The following is a 13735-nucleotide window of genomic DNA, read 5'->3' on the forward strand; positions in this document are numbered from 1 at the left end:
AATTGGACAAGCTACTGAAAAATAAGTTGATAAAACAAGAACATCAAAACTTTCGTTTTTAAGTCAGAATTTTGCAAATTCTTTGGTCGACGTAATAATCAGCAAACACATTAACATTAAAATTTTCAAGGAATTTTTCGTTTAGCGGATCATGTCAAGGGACACACGTCAGGATGATCGACAGGGGATGCTTACTCTCCCATGGCACCTGATCCCAACTTTTAAGTTTTTAGAGGTGTCTGTATTTGCTCTGCTCCTTGTTTGTATTGTTCAATGGACTTTTGATCATGATTGCTATTCGTTATCTTCATATTTCATCAAGGAAAGTCTGATTTCGCAATGTATAAAGTGCGTTGAAAATGCGGATCCCCACAGAAGAAAAGAAGGCATTCATTTCTTATCTATACAGGTATTTCAAGAAGTAGGCAGATATGAATATTGTTGCGAAAAACCTTCTCTGTAAGTTGTTATAGCGATAAATGTTTACATGGTTTATTATTCTGTTGTAATTTCAGGTTTTACATATTGCTTTCATATTTTAGTTTTACTAGGCCTTTATTCCGTCACCACGAGGTGTGTTCAAGGTCGGTACAACTACACTGTATCACCCGACAAATTGTTAGTACTTTACTCAAATTGTTTTACTGCTACAGGGAAATTAGAAATATTTTCATTCATGATATACCTAATCTTTTACGTGAGACCAATCACAAATTGATAAACATTAACAGTAAGACAATATATTCTTTAGGTTTGACGTGCCTGAGATGTTCTGACGTTACTGAACCCAGACTCTGTGATAAAATAGAACACTGTAACGACGGAGAGGTGAGGACTAGACCATTTTAAGGTAGTCCACACTGTGTAATACAGTCCCATTGTAAGGTAGTCCACACTCTGTAATTACGGAGATGTGTGATCTAGTCCCATTGTAAGGTAGTCCACACTCTGTAATTACGGAGATGTGTGATCTAGTCCCATTGTAAGGTAGTCCACACTCTGTAATACAGTCCCATTGTAAGGTAGTCCAGACTCTGTAATGATGGAGATATGAGATCTAGTTCCATTTAAGGTAGTTCAGACACTGTAATGATGAGGACGTGAGATCTTGAGCCATTTAAGGTAGTTCAGACACTGTAATGATGGGGACGTGAGATCTAGTGCCATTTAAGCTAACATCATTGTAAAGTAGTCCGGACTCAAACATTCTACACAGTGATTAAAACCTTACTTTGACAGGTGTGCGCAGTACAACAGTACCGAGCAGATAATGGAGACATTGGATACTGGACTGGATGTTATCCCAAACAGGTCTGTCTACTTCAGACAATGCTTTATTTTCTAGAGGATTACAGGAGATCTTTGATGCTACTAGTATTTTAGAATTTCATCGTAATAATTTTTGTTAAAATGTTGATTCGATCTTTACTGCGCTGGTAGTTTCTATTTTATATGTGTGATTGTTGACTGTATAGTTTACTTTTAATTTTGAGGAATGTGCAGCTGTGGATAATAGAACAGTTGTAACCAAGAAACGAAGTCAGTACATAGATGGCGTGGTCCAGTGTCGAGACTGCTGTACAACAGATATATGTAACGCCTACGGATGTGGGTCTCCGAGTGAGTACATTTCTTTATTGATAATACACAAGGTGGTAATCGCTTCCAGGTTCCCTCTGCATACATCTTAGAAATAATACAATAAATGCAATTATTTATCAAACCAGTTTATAACAATGAACTGAACATAATTATGAGGTGCCATTTTGATATTTGTTGTCATTTAATGACATTCACCTATTCAAATAAGTGTAATCACCGTTTTGAAGAGGTGATATCACTTATATGTATTTGCAAAAGGCGATATCTCCTATTTGGAAAGGTGATATCACAAATTCAAAATAGTAGATAATATCACCTATTTGAGCAGGTGATATTACTCAATTTTATTTATCTCTTTTTATTCCAAGCTCTCTGATTGGCTCAAATTTCATCACATGATCAAGTATATAACAGCATATAGACTTGTGTTACTATTTAAAGATTCTGAAAGCATATAGACTATGGAAATAATCTCTCTGAAACAACAAATTAAAGTGCTGACTTCTCAACACTTATAGCTAATATAACTTTCTAGAAAAAGTAATAGAATCCCTTTTCATTATGATGCTCTGTAATAATAAGTTGTATTTAAGAAAATATTTTTTCATGAATTATAATAAACCAAAAGTAGTCTTTGAAATTACATTCACTAAATTTCTAGATCAGTAAAAAGATACCATTTTCATTTACTAGGTTAAAATGGGACTGATTTTGAATTATTTCAATTGTTCTTAATTTTTTCAAACTATATTCTGTTAGTTTTTCGCCTCAATTCACCCACGAAACATCATCTGATTTCTATAAATTACGCTTTTTAGAAACACGGTAGGGATAAACAGCTTTTTTTTTTAATTTTTAAATTTTAGTCTGTGTTTATTAGAAAAAGATGTCAGAGAAAACTCGTGGCTTGTTCAAATTATTTTCAAAAATGGTTTTGTTAATTTCTTACAAAAAATAATGTAACAAATGTAGCCTTTTCATTCGGTCAATCCATAGATATATCGACTTCAAAGGAAAGCATTTTGACCTTACACTTCGTGTTCGGCCAATGTGCTTTTCTGTGAAGTCGATATACCTAAGGACCGACCTCTGAAAGCTATATCCCATGCAGAGTTGTAGTTCGTTCTCTTTCAGACACCTCTGGAATAGGTTCAGTAAAGATTTTTGACATAACGTATAAAACGTCATATTTGCAGGATTTTTTTTTCAAATTGAATAAATAGTTCTAGATTGATTTAGTAAATATCTATCTCAAAACTCAGACATAAGCATAGAATTTGAATTATAATGAATTAAAACAAACGCACTATTTCTCGTGTTTATCACTGTGATATACGCGAGCCAACGACAGAGGTGAATGTATGAGCCGATGGTAGAGAGTGCTCTGAAAGACCAATCTTTATATATTCGAATAGGTGATATGACCATGAATTGAAGATATGACTTATTGAAAAGTAATACTAGTAAATAATACAATCTATTCAAACTGGTGATTTCACCTTTTACGTTTCTTACAACATTGAATAAAATGAACAATATGCATGCATTAATGTCACCAATTAAAAAGATGGTATCACCTATTCAAACATGTGATATAACTTAAAGGCGGTAAATACAATAACAGCTTCCACATAAACGTTCTGTAATAAAGATATATCCCTGGAGCAAGCCGTATTTTTTTTCTATGTACGAATGCTTGTTTGATATATTATAGGCATGATGTCAATTTTCCTTTGAAATAAACACAGAGACATATACAAGCTTTGATTTATAATTCATTCAAATCTTTTGATAATTGAAGTTACAATGCTTGAAAATTTTTTTTATCAGAATACCCCGACACCAGAGGGCCTATTTGTTTTGATTGTGAGGACGTGACGGATCCAGCTGATTGTCATAACATTACCCCCTGTAATCTCAACCAAGTATGTAATATACAATTGTTCTGTTGTCCTAAAGTTTTTGAGAACTATTACATGTAAACTTATCAGTAGTGTTTTCTCCTGCGTCCATATATCTATATCAATAAATTACTTGATTTCTTACTTACACTTTGTTATAGTCATTATTGTGGAACACATTTGACATCTTTTTTTTATTGTAAGCCATGATTACCAAAAGAGGTGAAGATACCGAACAGTATCTAGATAAATTAAAAAACAATACAATTATGTGAATACCTGGAAATCACTGAGGTGGGATCAGGTTGTGAAGGAGGAGTCAGCACTTAAAAGCTCGATCATGCAAAATCACTCATTAAAACTATTGCCATCCCTACTCCCTAGATATAATTTTGTTAACTATATTATTCTCCAAAAGTAATTTTAATTTGTCTTAATATGCAAATATAATGTGTAATTTTATTTCGTGCGACAACAACCATTTCTAACAAACTCTACAGGTACCATAGACACTTTTTTGACAAAGCTTAAATCACACGAAAGTATGTGAGCAATATAAAAGCACCATTTCTGACTCCTTTAACACATCACCTTTTCATTTTTCTGTTTGTTCTTCTAAAATAATTGTTCTCAGTGCTCTGCACATGAGTTGTAATATCTATATAATGGCTCAACTTTTTAAAAAATCCTCGTTTCTATCCAATCAGTTTAAAATACATATCAGATGTTCTTCTTAAGACTTCTCCACTTCGAAACATTCTGTCTTCCCATATCACTTTCAGTTCGTAGATTCCCTTCTGTTGTCATTAGCTGGATGAATGACTGTATTAGGCCTTTTGTTAATGGCTGCACTTTTATGCAGAAATCCCACTTTATGTCTAAGGCCAATCTCTTTCTGCCAGTATGTTGTTTTTCAGTCATTTGCAGTTCTCTTTCTTTCTTCAACACTGAAGCCTCTCTCCATTTTGTACTACTAAGGAATCAAGAGAAGGACGTGACAGTAACAGTAAAAGAAAGGGTAGCAGAACGTCTTGGTTTGTTGACTGACATACTTTGTAGTGAAATGCAGAGGTCCAAAGTACACACATTCAATATATCAAACCAACTTAACCACTACAGAACCATCTAGCAAAATCTAAACCAAAATGAAGTGTTGATACACGTTGACTTCGCTGAGAATTTCCAATGCAAACTCTCCAAAGAAATCCGAATTATGCATTTCGGGGCATCGCAACAACAAATCACATTGCACACAGGAGTTTATTACACAAAAGAAAGCTCGAAAACGTTCTGTGCAGCTTCTGGCTGCCTAGACCACAACCTGAGTGCTATATGGGCATGTCTTGACACTATCTTGGACAAGATTATGGATAAAAATAAACAAGTGGAAACAATTCATTTCTTCAGTGATAGTCCTTGCAGTCATTACTGCCAAACAGGAGTTTGTTTTTGTTTTCAAAAGAAATGTCAAGAAGAGGATTACAAGCTACGTGGAACTTTCACGAAAGTGGCCATGGGAAAGGAGTACCTGATGGTGTTGGTGGTGCATTGAAAAGAACAGCAAACGATGTAGTTATTCTCGCGAGAACGTAGCCAAAACAAGTGATGCATTGTGGGTCCAAATTACTTCAACAAAAAATTCTATCGAATGAATGTGCAGTAGTCCTAATCTTCTCTTCGCCCAAGCGTTGCTTTAAGAGCTCGAAGTGACGAGCGTCGCGAAACGACGCTCGCTATTACCCCTGCGTTGAGCAGACGCTCTAACCACTGCGCCACGCTGGCGACCAGTGAGGGTTCTGTATTGTGCCAACGTCTACAGTGCCAAGATTGATCTGCGATACACCTTGCACTAAATAGATGCTACTGAAAACTAGGTGGTATCCCATGTTGATTGACCCATAATTTGAACTTTATAGGTATATAACTCATTTTTTTATCCAAATTTTCATTTCTTCATATCACCTTCAGTCGTGGAAGTTTAAAGATAGGGCGATCATTTTGTGATCAATATAAAAAAAATATATGACAAGTGCATATTATGGTTTAAATCCAATAACAATAACATTTTGAAATTTAAATTCCTTGTTCGTTTCTGCCATTTTTATTTACAATAACAACGCTTCGAACGGAATCGCGTGCCCAATTTTATATAACGCCTCACGGAGACGTAATAGAAACACTACGGAAAAACGTTAGTGAAGCGGGATAAGTTTAAAGATAGGGCGATCATTTTGTGATCGGGAGGTAACATTTTGTTCCTTGTTCCTGGCCCGACGTCAAACACCAGACACTAACGTTAGTTATGACTCTTCGCTAAGCGCCCGGCTTAAGAGGTGAAAGTCACGAGTGTTTGGGATAAAACCTTTCATACCGAGGTTCTGTATCATGGTAGGCGTTGGCACGATAATAAACACTCATTTCTCAATGCCATCGAGATAATAATTTGAAGCCTTTTACAGGTGTATGGTGACGTCTCACGAGAGAAAATATCTCGTAAAAGACGTAAAACAACAATCAATCTATCAGTTACTAGTATCCACTTGCTTACCTGAAGATTTCTCTCATTTCTTTCTGTTTTCTACTGATAGTTAATTTTTTTCACTAGTTTCTATTAGGAACATCAATCTTGCATTTTTCTTCTTCCGTCACTTTTCAATTCTTTTTAACAAACTTTTATTGCTAACAAATGTGGTAATGATTCTAGTTCTTCCAGTATTAACTTCTCTTTGTTGTAACTGCCATGGGTGCTATAACATGTGAGTGGTGTATTTATGTCTTCAACAACGACCCACTGCTTTTCTTCTCATTTGACATAACTCTCTTGCTAATCGTCACCCGCGTGGCGCAGTGGTTAGAGCGTCTGCTCTAGAGTCGCGAAGTAAGGAGTTGATCCTTGCGTCGTGTGTTCGAATCCCACTGTGGGACGTGGATTCCGGTCCTTCGGATGAGACCGTATGAACCGAGGTCCCATGTCGCAGATGCTTGCACGAAAAAGATCCCTCACTGCTTAATTGCCCTGACTGCCGAGTGTAGGACAAAATTTGCAGCTCTCCACTGGCAAGTGATTGTGTCTCCTTATGAGTGGAAAAATTTTCGACGGTGACGTTTAACAACATACAGTCAATCAATCTTGCTTATAATTGCAGCTTAAACAGGATAGCTCAACTCAATGTATTTCATTGTATTCGAGAAGAATACTGTAAAAAGCCTTGCTGCCTACCGGCATGATACTAACCTTCTTAGATATGTTTGCCTACCAAAACTCCAATCGCCTAATCTCTCCTGGATCTCTCTCTTGTTTCTCCAGATTGAAACTGATCTGAACTCTTTTTCATTATCTGTAACCCTGACTTTCTTGGTTGGCACTGGTTTCCCGAACAGAATTACATGTATCTGTATCCCGGAGGAAAATGATACATGGCTACTTCTTCTGAGGGATTCTCCTTCTCTGGTCTTTTCTGCAACACATCCCAAGTTCTGTCTGTTGGGACAATCAACTCCCAACTTAGAACCATTTGGTCCACCACTTTTTTCTCTCAGTAACTGTCTTTCTACTTGTTCGACCTTTCTCTACAACCAATTGGATATTCTCGCTATCTTTCCATATACATATTCCTGTGTGTATTCTTCTCTCTGTTTTACCAATGATTCTGTGTGATTCTGCATGAATTGCCAACGAATCCTTTTTTGCCACTGATCAGATAACTATTCCCGACCGCTTATTCATAATCTGATATTTCATGTGAAAATTATTTCTGTGTATAAATTTATACTGACAGCATCTTATTCCTGAAGTTTAATACAGCTAACAAACGCAATCACCAGAGTGTGCCTAGAGTAAAAACTACCCGGTACTCATTTAGGCAGTCTTAGCATGGACGATTCAATTTTAATGTTGTTAACATGCCTCATTTGCATTATCATATTAGTGATCACATTCAAACATTATGTCATAAATGTTATTGTCTTAAACATTGAGAATGATAATGTAATTTCTCTAATTTACAGAAATGTTTCATATTTGAAAGAAGAGTTTTTGGACAGAGATATTTCACGTCCAAATGTGAATCACTGATGGTATGTTTTTTTTACTAAGGATAAAACAATCAGTTTTACTGAAGAACTTTTCGTGGATAATTTAGAATGCTACATGAGTGTAACGTATTCCAGGGTTGTCTTCCGCACTTTACGGGACCAGTCGTCGGCAGGAGGCGTGATTTATCAGGACTGTGTATCCACTGCTGTGATGGTGATCTCTGTAATGCCGACTGCTCTTCAGCATCAAATGCCACCGTCACCAAGCCAACCAATTCCGGTATAAACCAGATTTAATATGCATATCAACTATGACATTTAAAGAACTTATCCTATATAATATGATATTATACTTTCATGTAAATTACTTGAATCTGATTCGTCGAGAAACATTTGATAAAAACACTACTACCCGCTGAATAATGAAGCCACGCCCTCCTGCGTAGCAACAGTCAACATAGCTTGACGACGGGTGGTATTCCAAGAAATAGCGACTGCGCGGAATTTATGCGCGCACGGTTCGCTGTAATATGTATTTGTATAAAACATTCAGTATAATATAATAAATATTGCCTGTAGTTGAGTGTAACATTGAAAATTTTCACCCCTCGAAAACCATTGTCAACCTGGCTGCGCCTCGGTTGACAATGGTTTTCTTGGGGTGAAAATTTTCAATGTTAAACTCAACTACATGCAATAATTATATGATACTGGTTGGTGCAGTTATTGTCTGAAATAGGTTGAAATGAAATATTGAGATAATGAACAGTATTCAACATAAAGTCCATTTAAACAATACCCATGAGAGCAGAGCAAACAAGGGTCTCAAATAACACCAGAGGTGGGAGGTGGGATCTGGTGCCATGGAGGAGTGAGGATTCCCTCCCGATCGGTCACTTTGGTTTGCTCCTTGTCATGATCTTGAACATTGTCGGAAACCCACGGGTGATCTCGTCTTTACTTATCAAGACGAGATCATCCGTGGGTTTTCGACGATGGATCTTGAAAAACAGAAAAAAAAATCCATACGCAATTTATAATGGTCTTACAATTAAAATGAAAAATGTCAGCGTCTGACTTAATGATAGATGGTATTAGCCAACAAGGTCATTGTATTGACCATAAAACTTGCGGAATGATGACTTCAAACAAGACAGTAAATATATATATGTTCTTGTTTTATCAACTTTTTTTTCAAAAGCTTGCTACGTTTTAGAATTTGTTTATACGTATAGAGCATGAAATTGCACATGAAATCGAGGGAGAGATATAAACCTAATATACAGGTGATTAAGGTATATTGCTGCATAAGTAAGAGAAGATGACAATTGAAAAGTCCAGGGTAGATAACGTTGCTCAATTTCAAAAGTTGGAAAGGATCGGAAAGAAATAAAGATAACTGTTATCAGTCTCTTAAATTAAATAAAAAATACGAAAAGAAAAGTTAACGCAACAAACTTGAACTTATCCCCTGGGAACACCAAAGATTCGAGTATATGTCTAATAAAAGAAAAAGGTAACAAGCTCACGTCTCCCACGCTCCGCCAAAACTCGACAATGCATTACCTAATGAATGGCACAAAATAATGGAATAGGAATTTCCTGGTAATATGCACATCTACACACTGTGTACTTAATATCTGTAATGTTTTGGGTACGATCGAGCAATTTTGGGCAGAGTTATGTCCCTTGGACTTAGAAAAAATTCAATTTTTGGCAGTTTCCGTTCATTTTCTTTCCAATGGTTGCATACACTGAAATGAAATTTGGTATACAGATTAAAAATAAAAGATATTTACATGTAGGCCAACTTCTGTTTTCGGTACAATCAATTTTGGACAGAGTTATGTCCATTGGACTGTTTAAGGTAGGATTCTTCTCATATTTCTTGTATTTAAGGTAAGTCACTCGTGAAATTTGTTAAATCAAGGATATTTTGAGAAGTATATTTTGGATAAGTACTCATAAAGTGTAACTCAAAATCGCAAAGAAAATAGGGGGTCAGTGTGCATCCTACTGATCTACGGTACATTTAAGTTGACCTTTTTGCACTTAAATTTCATCTCTTTGGTTAATTACTTAAACCTTTATTATATTTTATCAGATGTAAGCATGGCAATAAATATAATGTTTGAATAGTATTTATAGTTTGAATAATATTTATCATTAAACAAATCTTGCAAATTAATGCGCGTAAATTATTGTGTGACCTTTTTGCACTAAAAAATAACATATTTGGGGTATTAAAAACTTAATAGGCAATAAAAATTTTTCTTATATCAAACTTTTTACGACTTAAGTGCTGATCAGTCACAAGTATCGAGTAGTTTAAAATAATGAAAGAAAAAGGTGGGATCAGTGATGTTAATTTTGAAATGTTTGTAAAAATATGTGATTTTCAGGCAAAAAATGGTGTAAATTTGATCTTGACTTCTTTAATATTATTTCATTTTTTGGAAAAGTTTGTTGAGGGAAGGTGTAAAACTTAGTCTAAAAATATAAATTAAGATCTATATTAAATATTTTTAGCAATATCAAAACGGAAAATATTCTCCAAGTAAAATTATGTGAGGCTAAATTTCCATTACATTAAATGTTATAAATGTGCAGATTTGCAGAATTTTCTGCTAAATATCCTTCCACCAAAAGAAATAGTCCCTCATAAATCTTGCTTCTTTGTAGATTTTTGAGCAGTTTTTTCGTTGAATGTTAAAAAATTTACATTGTTGAATTTAAATATGTTATAAAAATCGAATTTTGATAAGTAGTTTTGAAGTAAAAGCTTCTGCGTAAACTTTTCTAAAAAGCTGACGAGTGACATACCTTAAAAATTAATGAAATTTTCACAGAATCAAGAGGACAATATCACTAAGTGACGGCATCAGTGAGATTAAATTTGACCGTGTAATATTACAGGCAAGGTCAGGTCAAGGTCGTTACCTTTTTCCTGGACATTACGAACAAAAAAATTACTGTTTCCAATCATCCAATCCCTACTTGTAATTTAAAAGATTGAATGTTTTTCTTTTTGCATAAAAAGATACTACCATATAGGGCCTATAAGATGATATTACCAAATTGACATGGATAATTTAAATAAAATGGATATTTGCTAATCCGAATTTCCTCTACTTTTCTTAATTTTTTAGGATTAATTAGTTATTCTTATATGCATGCTTCCTATATTTAACTTTTCCAATTTTCACATATAGTAAAGTTGTTACATAAAGGTACAAAATGATACAAAAATTAAAAGTTTTGATCGTTTACTAAGAGAGAAATAACACTTTTTACGGAGTTTTGGCTCAACTCTGTACTTAGATTTGAAGCATTTAAAAGCCAACATAGTTCTAGTCTGTATGAAAAATCTTATTTTTTGATATATTTTGAAACTTTAGTCCCTTATTCTTAATTTAACTTACATTTGAAAATTTCGTGTAGTCTCTGATTGCTTCAAAATTATTACTAAATTCAATGTTCTATAATAATTTTGAGAGGCAGAAAATAAGATATTTTCACACGCCACCATTCCGCCAAAAATGTAGTCCCTGCTAGTTTTCAAACGCAGTTTACCATTTCTATTTAAAGTTATATAATTGTGATGAGGAAAGAAAAATATAGTCTTTTAAATCTCTTACATCTAAATATATAAGACATGTCAACAAATGTACTTTGAATATATATTCCATCTAGTCAGAAACCGGAGAAGAATCCTATCTTAAAATTTTCAGTTATTTGGAAGAGGGGGGGGGGGGCATGTGTTCCACAAACATCTCTTGTGAAAATTGATTTTTAATAATGGAACACATTTTCTTTCTGTATTGCGCTGAACTATGGAGAACAACAGAAAAAGATGACGAAAAGCTCGATACATTCCACCGAAAATGCCTTAGGAGGATCCTTAAGATACACTGGCCTGAAAAGATTACTAACCAGCAGCTATATGAAAGAACAAGATCAATACCTCTATCAAGCACTATCAAAAGAAAAAGATGGAGATGGATAGGCCACATCCTCCGAAGGGAAGAGAATTCTCACATAAGAACAGCGCTCACATGGGCCCCTGAGGGAAAGAGACGTAGAGGACGGCCAAAGAACACCTGGCGACGCTCTGTCGAGAGAGAAAGGGAAGAACTGGGCTGGAACAGTTGGAAAGAGGGCCAAGTTGTTGCCAGTGACCGCCGTAAGTGGCGTTCGTTGTTGAACGGCCTCATGCGTCCTCAGGGGCACGGAGAGGATAAGTAAGTAAGTAAGTACATTTTCTTTCAAAATATCCAAAAAAAAAAAATAATCAAAAGATTATAATATTTGAAAATATTGCAGGTATGCCCGACCACGTTGCCTTCCATGCAATAGCTTACAGTTACGCCACTTCTGGGGTAATCATATTTGATCATGTGGTAACAAATATTGGTAGCGGATACGACAACAGCTCTGGAATTTTTAAAGCACCAACATCAGGATTGTATGTGTTTTCTTGGAGCATAGAGACTTATGGAAGGTTGACAGAGGGCGTTCTCCTATTGAATGGAAATGAGCAGGGAATGTCGAAGTCCCATCAATCCTCGTCATACTACGATACAACTACCTCTTTTGCCGTCCTTAACCTTACGGTAAACGATAAAGTCTGGGTCCGAGTCAAAAGCGGGCGAGCAGAGGCAATTCATACCATGTTTTCCGGATGGATGATAAATTCAACAGGTTTGATTATCTAACATCTTTGAAATTAGGTAATTGGAACAAAGGTTATATTTCATATTTTCCATCTTTTATTATATTGCAAGAATAAGATGAAAATAACGATAAATGTTCGATGTTTTGAATTCTTCGTCTAAAATTTCTTCTCATTTTAGCTTATATCTTTATTTTTTCATACAAGGCTTAAGAATGTGTCTTTTGTTAAGTTCTGTATGTTCAGTGTTTTATGAAGGTGAAACGGGGTGAATATTTTACAACATGGAGTATTACAGGTTTTTGCAATCTTTTAATTTTTTTACGTTTTTATTTTATTGCGAAAAAGATTTTAAGTTTTTTTTTTTCTTCTTTTTTTTTTATAGACAATTCAGCATTTTACACTTCACTTTCGCATGATGTAACTGGTTCTCACATATTCTTCAACAAAGAGATCCTAGATACAGAAAATACTTACTCCACATCTAGCGGGAACTTTGTGGCGCCGCGTTCTGGACTTTACGTTTTTATGATGTCGGGACTTATCTATGGAAGTTACGAGTTCAGTTGCAAGTTTCACTACAGCAACAGTCGTTCTGAGCCAGATGTTTGGGTGGACTCGAGCAGCGGCCAGTACGACAGCAGCAGTTATATGTCATTTGCCTGGCTGAACTCTGGCGACTCTGTTTCTGTCTCTGGCAATAGAATGGTGACAACCTCCATGTTCGCAGGATGGCAGCTGACTGGCGAAAGAGGCGGTAACTCAATCATGTTTGACATTATAAGTCCTCTAAATTTCAATATTTGCTTACCCTATACGTAAGAGAATCGTAAACTTTAAATTCAGCATTACATTAAAGTTGTATGGAATATGTTTGAAATTGTCATATTTAGGTTAGAATAAAAACGTTTTATAAGTCAGAAAATGTTTTTGTGAATATATTTGTTTGTATGTTTCGTTTTGGAGGGGTCCGATTCGAAGGTTTTCTATTTAAAAAGAAATATACCATTCTCTTCGGACCTTAACTACCATTGTTTATCATACGATACTAACATATTTATTTTTTCATGTAGTGTCAAAGTCAACATATCCAGCTTTCCTTGCACATCTAGGCAGTGACACTACTAGAACTCCAATTGTGTATGGTACAGTTCATGGTGGATATAATCACGGCTACTCAACAGGCACAGGCATATTCACAGCCGACCGTGACGGATTGTACTTGTTTTTGTATAATACAGAAGGTGACGACCAGGTCGTACGTACTGCGCTGAGAGTCAATGGCGTTGAAATATTCGAAACGAGGGCGGACGGACGCCATTCTGGTTATGACGACACTGCCGCTGTCACGGTGCTTCAGTTATCTTCACGCGATCAAGTCTCTATAGGAGTTAAATCTGGGACAGCTGATAGTGGGCAGTCGTTGTTTTTTGGCATTCTTCTTTATGAAATTTGACTTTATTTTTACAGTTTCAAAATGTTCTGAGATTTAATTATAAATTCATGAAACTTTGATCTTTTTTAT

The 13735-nt window shown here is 35.4% G+C and overlaps 1 protein-coding gene across 1 annotated transcript; it reads left to right on the top strand.

The window, feature by feature from the left end:
- Positions 1–431: 431 nt before the first annotated feature.
- Positions 432–13714, top strand: LOC134256844 (uncharacterized). Its single transcript, XM_062739513.1, has 11 exons — positions 432–459; positions 543–584; positions 752–828; positions 1240–1311; positions 1494–1620; positions 3433–3527; positions 7512–7580; positions 7674–7818; positions 11862–12239; positions 12596–12967; positions 13284–13714. The coding sequence occupies exons 1-11, from the start codon at positions 432–434 to the stop codon at positions 13664–13666; spliced, it is 1788 nt and encodes a 595-aa protein (XP_062595497.1). The 3' UTR covers positions 13667–13714.
- The last annotated feature ends 21 nt before the right edge of the window (positions 13715–13735 follow it).

This window comes from Saccostrea cucullata, unplaced genomic scaffold, assembly GCF_032062105.1.
Source record: "Saccostrea cucullata isolate Sc308-1 unplaced genomic scaffold, CSIRO_AGI_Scuc_v1 ctg8, whole genome shotgun sequence".
NCBI classification, from domain to species: Eukaryota; Metazoa; Mollusca; class Bivalvia; order Ostreida; family Ostreidae; genus Saccostrea; species Saccostrea cuccullata.

What these genes read in the sequence shown, in the direction of transcription:
- LOC134256844 (XM_062739513.1), top strand. Translation starts at nt 432, where the DNA reads ATGAATATTGTTGCGAAAAACCTTCTCT. An exon ending in CACCACGAGGTGTGTTCAAG is followed by an intron (nt 585 to 751) that starts GTCGGTACAACT and finishes TATATTCTTTAG; the next exon opens with GTTTGACGTGCCTGAGATGT. An exon ending in ATGGATGATAAATTCAACAG is followed by an intron (nt 12,240 to 12,595) that starts GTTTGATTATCT and finishes TTTTTTTTATAG; the next exon opens with ACAATTCAGCATTTTACACT.